This window comes from Schistocerca nitens, chromosome 2, assembly GCF_023898315.1.
Source record: "Schistocerca nitens isolate TAMUIC-IGC-003100 chromosome 2, iqSchNite1.1, whole genome shotgun sequence".
Taxonomy (NCBI): domain Eukaryota; kingdom Metazoa; phylum Arthropoda; class Insecta; order Orthoptera; family Acrididae; genus Schistocerca; species Schistocerca nitens.
In genome coordinates this window covers 871947077-871964753 of record NC_064615.1, presented here as the reverse complement: position 1 = coordinate 871964753, position 17677 = coordinate 871947077, and the positions used below count along the sequence as shown (strand labels likewise).

Genomic DNA, 17677 nt, shown 5'->3' with positions numbered 1-17677 from the left:
AACATAACTGCCAAGAAACCAGAAACAAATAACAGAAGAAATACTTCAGCTGATCGATGAAAGAGAGAAGCACAAAAATGTTCAGGGAATCTCAGTAATACAGAGATACAAGTCAGATAGGAATGAAAGAAACAGGAAGTGCAGGCCAGCTAAGGTGAAATGGCTGCAGCAGAAATGTGAAGAAATCGAAAAAGAAACGGTCGGAAGGACTAACTCAGCATGCAGAAAACTCAAAACAAACTTCAGTGAAATTAAAAGCATGGATGTTAACATTATAAGAGTGCAATGGGAAATCCAGTGTTAGATGCAGAGAAGGGGGTGGATACGTGGGACAAGTACACTAAAGGCCTCTGTGAGTGGGAAGACTTCTCTAATGACGTGATAGGAGAAGAAAAGGAGTCGATATAGAAGAGATACAGGATCCAGAATTAGAAGGGAAATTTAAAAGAGCTGTTGAAGTCTTACGATGGAATAAGGCAAAGGGGATGGATAACATTTTATCAGAATTTCTAAAATCATTGGGGAAAGTGACAACAAAAAGACTATTCGCGCCGGTGTATGAAACGTATGAGTCTGGCGGTATACCATCTGACTTTCGGAGGAACATCATCCATACAATTCTGAAGATTGCAAGAGCTGACAAGCGCGAGAATTATCGCACAATCAACTTATCAGCTCATGCATCCAAGTTTCCGACAAGAATAATATACAGAAGAATGGAAAAGAAAACTGGGGGTGTGTTAGATAAGGATCAGTTTGGTCTTAGGAAAGGTAAAGGCACCAGAGAGGGAATCATGACGTGGCGGTTTATAATGGAAGCAAGGCTGAAGAAAAATCAAGACACGTTCATAGAATTTGTCGAACTGGAAAAAGCGATCTACGATGTAAAATGGTACAACGTGTTCGAAATTCTGAGAAAAATAGGGAAAATACGGGTAATGTTCAATATGTACGAGAACCAAGAGCGAATAATAAGAGTGGAAGACGAGGAACGAGGTGCTCGGATTAAGAAGGGTGTAAGACAGAGATGTAGTCTTTCGTCCCTCTTGTTTTGTCTACACATTGAAGAAGCGGTTACGGAGAGGTTCAAGAATGGAATTAAAATTCAAGGTGAAAGAGTATCCGTAATAAGATTCGTTGATGACTTTGCTATTCTGAGTGAAAGTGAGAAGAATTACAGGATCTGCTAAATGGTATAAACAGTTTAATAAGTGTAGGATATGAACTGAGAGTAAATCGAAGAGAGACGAAAGTAATGAGAAGTAACAGAAATGAGAACAGCGAGAAACTTAACATCAGGATTGGTGATCACGAAGTAGAGGAAGTTAAGGAATTCAGCTAGCTAAGCAGCAAAGTAACCCATGACAGTCGGAACAAGGATATCAAAAGCCGACTAGCATTGGTGAAAAGGGCTTTCCTGACCAAGAGAAGTCTACTAGTATCAAACGTAGACCTTAATGTGTGGGATAAATTTCTGAGAACGTACGCTTGGGCACATCATTGTATGGTAGTGGAACGTGGGTTGTAGGAAGACCAGAAAAGAAAGAGGATCGAAGCATTTCAGATGTGGTGTTACATAGGAATGTTGAAAATTAGGTAGACTGGTAGGGTAAGGAATGAGGAAGCTCTCCGCAGAATCGGCGAGTAAAGCAATATATGGACAGCACTGACAAGAAGGGACAGGATGGTAGGACATCAGGAATAACTTCCTTAGTACTACAGGGAGCTGTAGAGGGTAAAAACTGTAGACGATGAACAAAGATTGGAATGCATCCAGTAAATAATTGCGAACGTTGGTTGCAAGTGCTAGTCTGAGATGAAGAGGTTGGCACAGGAGAGGAATTCGGTGGGGGGTGGTCTGATTCGCGGGCCACTTCGTCACGTGACGCGATAGTAGCGTCCTTAAAGTGCGTCCACACGATGTCTTTTTCGTGTTCAACATTGCGCATGCACGTAATTTTCCAAAGGCGCATTGCTACCTGCGTTCGGTTGGATTCTATGCGCTTTTTGGTAGGCGACAAGTAGCTGAGGCTCGTGTGTGTTTGATGAGCTTACCCCGTGAAGCGAATAATGTGAATAATGTTCGTTGACTCCAAAGGACAGATGCTTAAGTTTAAGGATGGTTGCAGACAAAGAAGAAAGTCGTACTGAGTGCGCCTTCCTAAGACTATTTAAATAAAAATTCGAGATCTGTTGGCCTGAGCGTCAAGTATTACAAGAAAGGTCACCGATCATATTTTTGTAAAGAATAAGATACTGTAAATTTAGAAGTAGAAAACTGAGAAGAATGCGCCAAAAATTTATGAAAAGTGTTGGCCTAAATGAAAACTGTGGACGGATATTCATGCTATGGCGACTTAAAAGCTCGACAACTCGAAAGCCTGACATTTGAACAAAAGAAGTGATGGGGTATGTTTACCTCCTCAAAAAACTACTAAAAATTGAAATGAGGCACATTCATGATGCAAAAAAAAAAAAAAATTGAAAAATACAACATCCGTTCTGGTTGATTCTGGCGTTTATGAAATTCCCATATTTATCGAGTGCGAGGATGTTAACCTACACATCATCTTTCATGATTAAAGTTTCTTAAGCTAATAAAATAGCGACGAATTGAACCCTTCAGGCAATGACTGAGAGCCTCCCTTCAATATTTCTCAGTTTTAGGAATAATTACTGAAGTGCTTTGTTATGAAATGAAGAATAAATAGTTGAAACTGGCATATAAATCGTCATTTACTTGCCAACGAAATTTTATTGCCAGTCTTATCGCTGCAGTTTCCCAAGCAGAAAATCTAAAATCTCACTTCGTATTGCTCGTACCTCTGTTATTTAGATACTTCCTTACCTACACCCGTTTTGTGTTTCCTTTTTCTGTCGCCTTTTCAGCACAATAAAGGCAACAGTAGCTCCCAACCAAAGAAGGGAATTTATAGCAGACTGCTTGCACAATGAGGCAACGAGTGGACATGAGAATGCCCATGCGTACGTGCGTTCTTTCCACAAAGTTATTGTGCATGCCTTTCTATTTCCGTGCGTCTGCGGACGACAAAAGAGGCATCGGGTGGACATACCTTTAGCACATGAACTCATAACTACAGCGTCCGTGTCGTTTAATTTTTGTGGGGTAACGCGCCGCTATTAATGGCATCCCTTTCTCGACACGATACGCAAACAAATTGTGGCTCAAAAACGCGTTATTGAGAGTACATTCTCGTTGTTTTTTTTTTTTTTTCCGACCCGTTGGTCACCGGTTGCCCACAGGTGTTAAGCTAATTTGGCTTCCTTTTGTTTACGTACCGTTTCGCAGTTTGTCAATTAATGTCATGGGATAAGAAGCACGCGCGACATCTGATGGGGGAAGCGTAAGACATTTGGCGCAGACCAGAAGAGAGAGCTCCGTTCCGACAGTTGGCAACAGCATCCTGTAGTTTCCGCGCACATATATGTATCAACAATTCACTTACATATTTGTGATATTACTATTTGCTTACCGACAAGGAACTTTTACATAGTTGTTAATAGCATAAAGTACGTCTTTTTAGTGTAGCGAACGGGGATTCACCCGGTACATTTTTCTTTTTGGTAAGGAATCGACCAATCCGCAGTGGTGTTCATATTTGGATAGTTTAGTTTATAATATTAATATTTCAATGAAGCTGTTTAGTGATCGCAGTATTATTTTGCGGCAGTATCACCTTGACCACGTCCGTAGATAATTTTTTTCTTGCTTCTGCATTACCAACGTAGTTTAATGTTTCAGATGTTGGAGTACCTGGAGGGCGTATTTCAGTTGCGAGTGCTCATGTGGTGGGCTGTGTTGCAAACAATTGCTGATGCAGCAGTGAATGTTCGTAACAGTTCGGCGTGAAGTCTTGGTCAGTGAGGAGGTACGTGCGGTGCTTCTCCGTAAAGTGTCCGTGACATACTCTGTAAACCATGTATGCAAACGACATCATCAGATCACTCCACGCTGCTGTAAGAGCCGGCAACTTGCAAGATGTCCTGGAAATGCTGTCGAAAGGAGCAGACGTCGAAGCCGCAGACATTTTTAAGGTACGACCGATCCATATTGCTGCGGAGGAAGGCCACTTGGACATTATTAAAGCGCTTATCGCGAGGGGGTGTAACGTAAATGCACTCGCGGCTTGCGCTACCCCATTGTTCAATCAGCTGGAGCGGGGAATGACACCGTTACATTTAGCTGCCAGAAACGCTGACCCAAACCTCGCGCTTTGTTTGATTAGTGCTGGCGCTAAAGTTAACGCTAAGAATAGTTCCGAAGTGGTTCCACTGCACCTTGCCGCACAGCATGGCCATTTGTCGGTAGTGAAGGCACTAGTTTCTGCGAATGCAGACGTAAATGCTGAGGACAACATAAAAGTCACCCCACTTGTTTCCGCTGTGGCGCAGAATTTTGAAGACGTAGCCAAATTTCTTGTACAGAACGGTGCAGTTGTAAATGCTAGAAATTCAGAACGTGTGACACCACTGCATTTCGCAGCGGAAATGGGAAATGTTAACATAGCAAAGCTGCTGATCCAGAACCAGGCCGCGATTAATGCAAAGAATCTGGAAGGCTTCACTCCATTGCACGTGTCTATACAAAACAGACAAGCCGCAGTAAGTCAGTTTTTAATAAATAGTGGAGCAGATGTGAATGCGACAGATGACGAGGGATGGACCCCTTTGCATAATGTTGCACACAGTGGATACCCTGCGGAAACCGCTAGACTTTTGATTGCGAAAGGTGCTAGCGTGAATGCGCGGGAAAGGATTGGACGAACACCCCTGCACCTTGCTGCAGCGATTGATTTCAGAGATGTAGTGAACATCCTGATCACGAACAAAGCTGATGTTAATGCGACTGACGATCGGATGTGGACGCCATTGCATAGCGCAGCTTACGACGGCCATTTGGATACTACAAAAATTCTTACTGTCAGCGGGGCTAAAATTGATGCGAGGACTGAAAAGCAGACTACACCACTGCATTTTGCAGCAGACTACTGGCATGTCGAAGTAGTTAAATACCTTTTGGCAAAAGGAGCCGAAGTTAATGCTCGCGATCACACAGACTGGACGGCACTTCACTTTGCAGCAGATGAGGGTTCCATCCTAGTTCCTCTAGGGGCGTCGGGACACTCGGGTGCAGAAGCGCAGGACTCAAAAATGAATACTGTTCGAGCTCTCATCGAAAACGGAGCTGATATAAATGCAAAGGGAAGCAACGATGAAACAGCTCTGCACGTAGCCGTTAAGTATGGCGATTTAGCAACCACTAGATACCTGTTAGAGAACGGTGCGTATTATGATGTGACGACCGTATCTTTCTTTGGTAACATTACCGTTTCACAAATTGCTGCGATGAGAAGAAACGAAGAATTAAATGCTTTATTGTGTGCTGTTGAAAATCTGTTTAAAGCTGTGACAAGAGCCAAGTGTGTTGAAATTGAAAAATGTGTTAAAGAAGGGGCACCAGTCAACAGCAGAAGCGTGAAGTATGGAACTCCACTTATGTATGCATCATGGAAAGGACATTTAGATGTTGTTAACGTTTTGCTTAAAAATGGGGCCAGTATTACTTTGAGTAACAGTAATGGTGTTACTCCGCTACATTATGCAGCAAAATTTGGGCATCATGGAATATTGTGCACCTTATTGCAACATGGTGCAGTATACGATGCAAGAACCAAAACAGGCAAAAAAACACCACTACATTTCGCTCAAGAAGGAGGTAAAAAAGAAATTGCAGAGACTCTAAAACTGATTGAATCTATGTTTATTAGAGTAAGCAAAAAAAATAACACAGTGCTGAAAGAGTTAAATGAATTAAAGAACGTAAAACATGCTGTATTTCTTGCCATAAAAAACTGCAAAAATGTAAATAACGCAACTCTGGCACAAATAGCTTTTAATAATGGATATAATGAACTTTGTAAATTGTTTTGTGAATAGAGTTTTAGTGATTTTGTAATCAGAAAAGTAGCCATTTCCAGCTGTTTTATGAAGATAAAATTGCTTCACATTGCAATGACAGTCAATGTTCATTTGAGATGTCAGGTTCTTTTTTTTTCGCTCTAGTTATTGTTCACTGACAAACAAGAAAATTAACGTTTGCACAACTGACATTGCCTACCACATTGCTGTGAATATCCGTATGCATCAATACATTTTTTACCGGTACTGTTTATTACTAGGCTACATATCAGAAATCCAAAGTTCAACACTTTTGTGCTAAACTTCAGAATATACATGTTTTGTTAAGAAACTGGCACAGTCTTGCCTATTATTACTAAATGTATTTTATATTTTCTCTCACCTCAGTGTTAGAAATATGTGAAAATAATCAGTACAGTATATATTTTGTTGAAATGTCATAAGGCCTATGATTTTTTAAACAATGATCAGTTATTCACTCCATTAACTGTGAAAAACATAACAACAATATTGACATTTAAGTACATATGAAGTGTTATGTTTAAAGAGTGTTGCAGGATAATGAAAATGTGTTAAGCATGTGTGAAGTGTGATGTTTAAGACTGTTGTAGAATAATAAAATGCATTACTCCTTGTACTGAAATAGTACTGAGATGCTGCACAGATGTATAATGTAGTTTATATTTATAAGATGCATGGATTGTATCATTCTAATTTCTTAACCATTCAATAAAGTCTTTCAGTAATTACTATAGCTAACATATTTTATGATCTGTCAGAAATCTATGTGAAACAGGAACACTGCAGTTTTCAGACCTGGCTGAAGTTATTGCCTTTTTGTAATAGTGATGACTGATGGATGTCATTTCACAAAATCAAATAAACAAATCAAATGTCTTCAGTAATAAATAAAAAGTAATGTCCTTTATGTAAAACAATGTGGACCTAAAATGTATGGTAACATGAGTCAGTCACTAGAAAAATGAATTTGCATTTGCAACAACATATATAGGGCCTAGTGCCTTTATAATAAAAGTATCAAATAAAACGCAAGTACCTTTTTTTACACTTGCTGAACATATTCAATTAATCAATAATGCAATCTGGAGTCATTATTCAGATACAAATAACAGCACTGATGATTAAAAGTGGAAATGAAAAGAAATGATACTTCAAAATAAACACAATCAAAATAGGGGACATAAGTCAATAGTTCTCGTATTTCATTCATGTGTGACTATAATTAAGAGCTGTTTGCTAGTGAAAGCCTGAAGTTCACATTATTCTTTCTTCATTGTGGTTCCTGTAAACAGAAACTGTCAGATGTGAGGATAATTGATTAGGCTAACATTAATAGGATCTCACAGTAAGAAATAGTACTGAGTATGGTAAGCTTAAATCTTTTGAGTAGCTAATAATAGGCTATATATTTATTACAATTTGGTTTTGTTGTCCATGTGTACACCAAAGTATTTTACAAATCTTGTTTTATGTAACGGGTGAACTTTAACATCTACTTCTTGAAGCTACAGACTACTGACTTACATACTCACAAAAACTTTCACACATCAAACAACCCACCCACATGTGTCAATGTGCTTTACACACAAAATAAATACAAGATAGTAAAATTAGGACAAAAGCCAGTACTTTGGTAAAAGATGTAAAACTGTTTACTTCCATGTGTTAAGGAACTGGCATTTATCTCCTATTGGAAGCTTACATTTAAAAATCGAAAGTGTAATCATTATCAGCATATGTAACTGTGGAACCCTTGCAATTTATCATTTAACCAACAGACGTTTTCAGTTCTTCAATCTAAATGATGGTGTAATTAGTAGGAGTGAATAGTAAGGTAAGTTTTCATTTTTTTATGTGTAGAGATTTAATTTTTCGCCCATTATGTCTGATAACAAAAGGTTGAGGACCTGTGCATCTGAATATGAGAACCTATCCTGATTTTTGTCAACAGGGTGAAGTCTACATGCAAATTGACTTTGTGTCTTACATTCTGATTGTGCGAACTGCAGTTCACCAGAAACATTTTCATGTGGGAAAGGTGATGGCAAGTGATGGTAGGAACTTCACAGTCTCTGAAGAGGACTGATCATGAGATATGGTTATCTGCTTCAAATAATACTCCTGCTGCATGGTTTTGCTGAATAAATACCTTTTTTACTTCACTTTCATTACCACAGAGTATAATCAGGATTGCCACAGGTTCTGAAAATCAGGGAATTTCAAACTCACCAGGAAAATTTGAAACAAAACACTGGAAAAATCTTGTTTTTGTCTAAGTATATGAAATGGTTTGTTTACCGAGGGGTCCTGCATCATTGCTGGATGGTTGCAGCTGAGTATGTTCATCGCTTCCCTACTCTCTCATTACTACTGCTTCTCCCCTTCCTACCATTCCCCCTCGGCTTGCAGTCAGTGCTGTCACCACTTCTTGCTGCTGGCCTGGCAGGTGCTGAAGAGAAGCAGGTAGACACGAGGAGTAGTTTGTTGGTAACGATTCTCAGAGACTGTAGACACAGCGGCCGTAGATGGTGGCCATGTGGGCAGGAGTTGTGCCTTGAGTGATTGTGTAAATGGGTGAGTGCTCTCATTTTGACAAAAGCTGGGGCCGAAAATTTAGTTATGAGAGTGTGATTGACTTTTCTACGTGCCTGTCTGTGGCTCTGCAATCATCTTTATGGTAAGTTGATACCTATCCTCATTATTATTGATTTCAGAGTACTTGAACAAGTTATCTGTCGCATGGATTGATCATCGTGGTCTCATTTCATCAACATACTGTCTGTGGCCCATCAATAACTGGCCACATGAGTGAATTTCCGCAATGGGCCAAAACTGCAGGCCATTTCTCTGGTTATCTGTAATGGATTGGGCCTGCCGATCTGAAGCCATTCAGTTCCCACTAATGTGCAGGCCCTGCCCATCAGATCTAGTCTCACCCATCTGCCCGCACACCGGGTCTGTTTGTGCATGGCATAATTAACCAGATCTTTGTGCTTTATTCATGGACTGAGGACTGCGGTGCTCCTCAGCAGACCAGAGGCCATGGGCAATGGATTTCAGGAATTGCGACTGCCTCACCATAAACATGTTGTACAGTGTGGTGTTTTGTAGACATTTTATTTGTTATAGTACATTTTGGCACTTCAAAAGTAGTTTATATGTTAGAAATGGATGATAAGAAGAAGAAAATTGTGTCAGTCACTGGTGGTTTGTACGCTATGTACTCATATATTTCTCGAAAGAAAAATTACACAATACCTATAAAATCAAACAATGGAAAATAATATTAATACCTGCAAAAAAGTAGCTATAACACAGTGGGTAATAACCAACTACAATGAACATAGTAGAAACAACATTTTATTGGTGGTCACCTACAGTGTTGGTTTACACAATTCCTCTCCACCTTCTGAACTTCTTTCAAGAGACCTACTTTTCTCTGAGGTTATTTCTGAAATCAGTGAAGGTATTTTAAATCTGACTTGCAACTCCAAGAAAATGTGTATTTTTTTCACCAAATGTATTTCATTTTATTGAAAGAAAATGACAGCAGTGGCCTTAACAAAACACACATATAATATTTGGCTTCCTTTCTCCATCTAAAGCAGTTCATTACAAAAGATGTTGATGTTATTATAGAAGATGTTTGCTCACATTGGGAAACACCATCTGCTTGCAAGTTTTTTTTTTTTTCAGATATTTCCTCGTTTTCAATATTATTCCTTGTACTCTAACTGCAAAGACAGCTTGTCAACTTACATCTTAACTTACCCTTTAGACCGAAAGATTTTCAGGGAAAAATGCTAAAACATGCCGGGAAATCAGGACGTATCAGGGAAACAACATTTAATATAGATGTAGGACAAGTCAATAGAAGATACAGAGGAGATAAAATCACATATATTCTTTGAAAGGAATAGGCTATGTTCTGGCACAAGTTTCATCCTCTCCCTTCCTTTCATCTATAGAAACATAAACCCCACATTACACTGCACATGCATGCATCACAGTCATTCACACAATACAGATATGTCCTTGGAGAAAGGTAATGGCAAACCAGCTCCCCCATGACCTTGACATGAATGGTAAAGTAGGATTTCTGCATCATCTCCAACAAGCTCATCGCTGAATATGCTACGACTTTCATATACGGGGACACATGACAACATGAATCTTGTCTTTTTTTATTGCATTTGATTCTGATAGCTCGTTTTTGTGTTTGGAATACAGAGTGTATTCGCCAGACTATTAATTAAAGCTGTTTACTTCAACTCAATACAGTGAGATACCCTGCAGAGTGCAAACATGTTGAATGGTGGCTCTTGATTAATATATTTACATGGTGACTCCATTTTATTGTTAACCAAGGAATTTTGCCCAATGTGTTCAATATGGTGACTGATCTTTATTGTTTACTTTTGGTAGCATTGGATAGGTTTTAGTGTTTCAAAAAGTGTAGTATGTATCATGGTGAGATTGATGCTTGAACTATTTCTTTTGTATCATATTTAGGCCTATTCAGATATTGGCTGGTCCGTGTTTAGTTTGGTTGAATTTGGGCTCTCGAGTGACGCAACTGTTTCTTGCAGTCATTTGAAGTAATTAGGATGTCATTTATGTGGGATTAGATCAGAAGTATTTCCAAAACGGAATCTTATGGAACTTTGTACTTCATGCTCTCCTGTTTTGAAAGAAGTTTTATACCTGCATTGCAGTTGTTTCACTGTGACTTAAATTCTGTTTTCCTGGTAATATTCTGCACATGAAAAATTGATGTTCCCATTACGGTTGTTATATTTTTGTTTATCAAACAGAATTTCATGGTTCACGTTGTCAAAGAAATGGACAATTCATGCTGTGGGGCACAGGATCATCCCGTGAACCTGGTGCAGAAAGAACAGCTTACAACAGCATTGTCTACCCAAAGCAGAGGTAGGCGGCACCGAGTTTGCCCACAAGGGTGATGGCGATTGAATGGCTGCACAGCCCTGGATGAGATCCACAGACCTCCATGGTGAAATGCTGACAGCAGCTGAAGTAGGTCCCCAAGTGGTCCACTCCTGTTGGAGGCCCTTATGTCCACGGCATCGGACTAGGCACTAGTGGTTGGACTACAGCTGGTAGCAGGTGGAGTCCAGAGAGAATGAATGAGCCATGGAGACTTGTAGAATCACGGACTGATGTAGGTGCCTTCTCAGGACTGGTGCCTGGCAGACTGTGATACCTTTGGCTGAAAATGATGAGTGTCTGAATGGTATTGGCCAATCATAGTTTTGCTACAGCATCAGTTTTTATCACATAAGCCAAATGCCTGTGGCTTTGATGGGGCCTTTCTACTGTGTTGATGTTATTTACACTATTGGCCTCTCTGCTTGGTGACAACATGAGGTAACTACCTTTACACTTTGGCAGCAGTACTTGGTGCATCAGCAGATAACTCTGGGGTAACTCTGCCCTACCATCTGACTTGACATGCTTCCCTGACTTCCTGCATTAACTGAGGAAGGTTTCTTAATTTTTACCCAGCCACTCTTAAGTTAATAATTTTAGTGCAGCAACAACACGTTTTTGATTTTCCTACATTTTCTACTACATAGTTTAAGAAATGTTTATTAAATGTATCTGCTACATGTGACTGATCATTTATAGCCTTTCAATTTAAATTAATAGTTGTGTTATCCAGTCCTGTCAGTCATTTTTTGTTGTTGTTATTTCCTGTTTTTCCAGTATTCCCTCATTTTCTCCCCATGAAGTCTCTTCCTTTCTTCTGTCCATGTTATGTTGTTCCCAATTTTTTATTTCTTCTGCTTTTCCATTTTATTTTAAAATGGTTTCTTTCAGCTATTTCTGATTCTTCGATGTTGTTTCTTTCTAGATCTTTCCTTATTTCTGACTCCATGCTACTGTCGGTTTCTTCTTTCAGAAATATAGGAGTATTTGCTTCGTTAGTCTATTTACATCCATTCGGTAGAGGCGTCCAAAAAAGGTTAATCTTTGTTTGGCCATTACTTCAGATATTTTCTCTATATTTTTGTAGATCTACTCATTACTTCTTATTTTCCAACCACCTGCATTTTTATTGCACCCATTATTTTTCTAATAACCCTTCTTTCCAGTACCTCTAGTCTGTCCATGTTATAGTTCATTGTTGGGCATTCAGATCCATATAAACATTCTAGTCATACCATTGTGGTGTAGTGTTTTAGTTTTGTTTTTCTAGATATACATTTCCTGTTGTAAATATTTTTGGTCAACACATATGCTCTTTCCATTTTGTTTATTCTTACATCTCTTGCAGATTTTTTTAGTCCATTCTGTTGTATAGTCTCTCCAAGATATTTAAATTTATTTACTCACTCTGATTTTCCTAGTTGTGTTTCTATGAATTTTGGCACATTTTTTTTATATTTGTCATGAATTTTGTTTTTTTTTTTTTTTTTTTTTCAGCTGAAATTTTGAGACCAGTTCTGTTTGCTATTTTTTCCAGAAGGTTTATCTGAATAACTGCTTGTGTCAGGTTTTCTGAAAGTATTGCAAAATCATTGGCAAAAGCCAAGCAGTTTACCTTAATTCCATTTTTTGTCCTTCCCAGACTTATTGGTTCAGCTTTGTGATTTTTTAGCTCCAAATTCCAGATCCTTAAAATTTTTTTCTAGAACACAATTAAACAATAAAGGTGATAAACTATCACCTTGTCTAACACCGGTTTTTATTTCAAAAGGCTGAGTTACTTCTCCCATAAATTTGACTTTAGATATTGTAGCTGTTAGTGTTTCATGAATTAAATATTTGCTAATTTTGATTTAATACCAAGTTCTCTAAAGATCTTATATATTGTTTCTCTGTCTATACAATCAAATGCTTTCTTGAAGTCAATAAATGACACTATTATTGGTTTGCTGGTTAACATTCTATGGTAAATTATTGATTTTAAGTTAAAAATTTGTTCTGAACAGGATCTTCCTTTTCAAAAACCACCCTGATACTCTCCCAGTTGATTGTCTAAAGTATCTACCACTCTGTTCAGGAGAATTTTTGATAATATTTTGTATGCCACTGGCAGAAGTGACACTCCCCTGTAACTATTGACATTTCGTTTGTCTCCCTTTTTATGTAGATTAATGCTGCTTTCCATTCAACTGGAATCTTTTCAGTTTTCCAAATGTTGTCAAAAAGCCGCTGTAGATCCTTTATGATTTTTGTTTCTGACCACTTCAATAATTCTGTTGTAATGGTCTTCACTGCTTGCTTTATTGTTTTGAATGTTTTGATGGTTTCATGAATTTCTAACTCTGTTGGTGAGAAATCTTCCTCTAGATTTTGACATGTCACTGGAAATTCTAATTTATCTGTTGGAACTGGACAATTTAAAAGCTTTTCAAAACAATTTGCGAAAATTTCACAGTTTTCTTTGTTATTTAATACCAATTTGTCATTTTCATCTTTGAAACAAATACTTGGTGCCTGATATCCTTGAAGTATGTGTTTAAAAGTTTTGTGGAAGTTTCTAGTATTATTTTTGGTGAAATTTTCTTCTATTTCAATAAGCTGGGAATTTTCAAAGTTTCTTTTGATTTTCCAGATTATTTTTGATGTTTCTTTTCTTTGTTGTCTGAATTGTTCAAGGTCTTCCTCTTTTTTCGAACATCTCTACTTTCTCCATTTTTGAACTCTTTCTATTAGTGCTTCTTCACACTCCTCATTCCACAATGTCTTCTTTTTATTCTTGGCCAATCCTAAAGTTTTCTCTGCTTCTTGAGTTATTTGCATCTGGAGCTCATGCCAATCACCTTCTTTATTTGTCTCAATTTCTTCTCTAAATTTTTCTACATTTTCTTTTGTGATATTAGCTGTAGTGGTGTTATAACTTTCTTGGTCGCCTTTTTTGTTTTAGATGGGAGAAATTTTATCCTAATCTTAGAGAGATAATGATCTGAGTTGAATTCCCCATTTCTGACTGTTTTAACATTCATAATTTGTGTGATATACCTTTTAGATATGGCTATATAATCCAGTTGAAATTCTCCTAGGTTTGGATTTGGATGTCCCCGAGTTTTGGCTTTTCTTGGTAGTTTATGGAAATGTGTGGACATGAGTTGTAACTGGAACATTTTACACATATTGATCAGTCTTTCGCCATTTCTGTTTGTCCTTGAGTGTGCTGGATATTCACCTACAATAGTCCTAAATCTATTTTCCCTCCCAATTTGCATGTCGAAGTCACCAAGAAGTATTTTAATGTTCTTTTTAGGTATGATAGAAATTTCAGATTCTAAAAGATCCCAGAATTGATTGACTTTCGCCAGATTTCTTTTGTTCTGTGCGTTTATAGGTGCATGACAGTATATGGGGTGTAGCTTTTATTCTTGCACTTTATTGATAACATGGATATTCTTTCTGAATTCAATCTAAATTCTGTTAGACTGTCTACAATTTGTTTGTTTACATAAAATGCTGTTCCAAACATCAGCATGTTTTCCATTATTCTCACTGCTGGTTTCCCTGTATGAACACTATAATGCTGTATATCAACTACATTCTCATCTAAGAATCGTGTTTGCTAGACTGCTATAATTTCTATATCGTTCTTCTGCAGAAATAATTCTAATTCCTTTTGTTTCCCAATTTTCAGAAGAGAATTTACATTTAATAGTCCAAAGCAGTACTTCTTGAACTGAAACTTGGAATGCTTTTCAATCTATTCCATCTCTTCTTCATCGCAAATGTTGAGACTCCCCAGAATCCTAGGTCCCATTACATTACATGATGTAATGGTGGAAACCTCATCAGAGTTACCACCCGGGATAGAGCATCCATCATGCGAACTTTCCATTTTGCGACTTGAAGCTGTAAATTGGAAACAGTAGGGAATGCAAAGTCATCCCTGAATTCCCAAAGTAAGACCAGGTTGTTAGCCTGGAATATTACTTGTTAATTAATTAAAAGTGAACTATTTTTCAGTATTAATTCACAAGCACACACTTATATGTGTTGATCACTACATAATCAACTTGTTTCAATTTATGTTGTGTTCTGTCTTAATATATGTAACAACTCCTCCTTTTCCCATATTGGTTCTACATAAGTATGGTGCCAGAGTGTAATCTTTTAGTTTAAAACTTCTCGAACCTTTTGGATATGTTGCTCTCAGGTAGTTACAGGACATCTGTCTCTTCAGAGGTCTCTCAGTTTTTCAAACAGACAAGAAGCTCTTCTTCCTTACTATGCAAGACCTTAATGTTCTGATGAAATACAGTAACCATACTCTTCTGTGCATTCTTAAGCTCTTTGTGTGGCTCCTCAGTGGTTGTAACTTCTTTCACAACAGGATATTTGATTGCTATCTAACCAATAAAGGAACCCATCTGAATCAGTAACCACAGTGATCTTACTTTTTGTGATGGTTGTGGGGGGGGGGGGGGGGTAGAGGGGTGGCATAAATTTTCTGCCTGAAGCTCAGCCATATCTTTACCTCTCCTACTCAGGTTTGTCTGTGAACTAATGGTTTTTGTTTTGCCTTTGTATGTTGTGTACAGTGTTTTACACTGAAACCTCTTAGTAGTGTGTATAGTGTATACTCAACAGAATATGCTTTATCTACGGTATATTTCATAGTTTATTAGGCATGTCCATATGTTGTTACAGTTTGTTTTCCTTTATTCCTGGAATGTTTTATTATTTCTACACACTACAGGATCTGCTTTTCAGATAACAGACTGAAGGACTTTGCAATAATTCTGCTAACGGAGTTTTCACTACAGCTTTTGCTCTGAATTAGGTTGAGCTCTGGCTTCCTGGCCCAAGATACTTCATATGCAGGTGTTATCCATACACTGTCCTTAATTTTGTTTCAGTTCATACATGTTTGCTTTTACAGAAACAATACTCATACTGCTGTAGGAATACATTTTTCATAACACTGTTAACTTTAAATATTTTCATCATGTAAATTATCCTGGATTTCACCTAGATGAATTCATTAAAATGTTGCAATATTTCAATGAGCAGTTACTCCCAGTTTCTTCTGGCAAGAATGGTTTCACTCAGCTGGAAGTTCAAACTTTATTAGTTCAACTCGCCAGGAAAGACAATAACGTCACAATATTTATCTTTTTATAAAGTACAACATTATTTTCATCTAGAGATGATCGTGATTACTGTTAAAATAATTTTTGTCATGCACAGTTGTATTTATGTTTACAGAAACAGATTTTGACTGTTCGAAATAGATATCTTAAGACATATATGTTGCACAGGAGTACCTGGGCATATTTTACTGCTATCATTTGACCAGCATGGTTAGGTAAAATATTTGCAGTAGAATTTACCCCAAAATCATGGAAAATATTTCGGTTTAAGAGCAATTTGTCAGAGACTATTTCAGTACAACCTTCAGTTTGAAATGGGAACTGTATTGTATGAAACAGTCCAAAACTGAACATTGAGAACTATTGATGTCATTGATCAGTGCTATCGGACAAAAAAAGAAGGATATGGGGGAACATCAGTTAATGAAACAGAATATTCTAAATCCTCACAGTACACATATATATTGATAGACTCTGAGCCAGAAGTCATGTGTAACAGATCTTGTGAAATGCATGAGTTCTGGAACTTTTGTGTTAAGGATAACAGCAGAGTCTGGAAATAAGAATGTCAGAAATGTGACTTACTTTTACTATTTTTACCTGCTACTCTGTTATGGTGTAATATTTTGGGATAACTCAACTTTGAGGATAAAATTTCTATTGTCTAGGAGTGTCTAATAAGCATAAAAAGTGTAGGGTAGGCAGATCATTAAACAGTAGGACATACAGACATCAGCATCACAGTATATTAACTGCATTATGAAGTTTGTTTCCAAGAGCCAATGACAATTCTAAAACAACACTAGCATTCATAAATACTTTACTAGAAGGAGAAATTACATACATATATTACAGATCTTGTGAAATAAGTGAGTTCTGGGACTTTTGTGCTAAGGATAACAGCAGATCTTGGAAATGAAAATGTCAGAAAGGTGACTTACTTTTCCTATTGTTACCTACTAATGTCTTATGGCATAATATTTTGGGGTAACTCAACTTTGAGGAAGAAATTTTCTATTGTCTAGGAGTTTCTAATAAGCATAAAAAAAGTGGAGTGTAGGCAGATCTTTGAACAGTAGGACATACAGACAACAACATCACAGTATATTAACTCCATTATGAAGTTTTTTGGCAACAGCCAATGACAATTCAAACACAACGGTAACATTCATAAATATAATACTAGAAGAAGAAATGATATACACTAACCTGCACTCAGCTTAAATACAACATAGAAAGTAGAGTTGAAGTAAGCCATGAAAATCTTTGACCATCTAACCAGTAAAGTAAGAATGTAATAGACACCTAATTTTAGAATCTTCACACATAAAATGAAATATCTTGTTGAAAACTCCTACTGCAAAGTAGTGTTTCTGAATGTCTAATCACAGTGTTTTTAGAGAGAGGAGGAGAGGGGGAGGGATACAGAAGTGAAAATAGTTAACTATAAATCATGAACTCTAAAAAGAAAAGTAGCTGCCATCATGTAAATGCTCAGCATATTGCCAATTTTAATTACACAGCTGATGCAATCCACATCACAGCAAAGGTTGTTCCTTTACTCTTTGCAGTGTTTCACTGTTCTTCACTTTATCCATCCATTTTATTTTCTCCATTCTTCTTCAAAC

General features: G+C 37.6%; 1 protein-coding gene across 1 annotated transcript in view; it reads left to right on the top strand.

Annotated features, from left to right (window-relative positions):
* LOC126235403 (putative ankyrin repeat protein RF_0381) overlaps positions 1-17677 on the top strand; it is a 156878-nt gene that overhangs the window by 88268 nt on the left and 50933 nt on the right. The window contains exon 3 of the mRNA XM_049944124.1: positions 3963-5261. Coding sequence (XP_049800081.1) covers positions 3963-5261 — 1299 coding nt within the window. The remainder of the gene's footprint in view (positions 1-3962; positions 5262-17677) is intronic.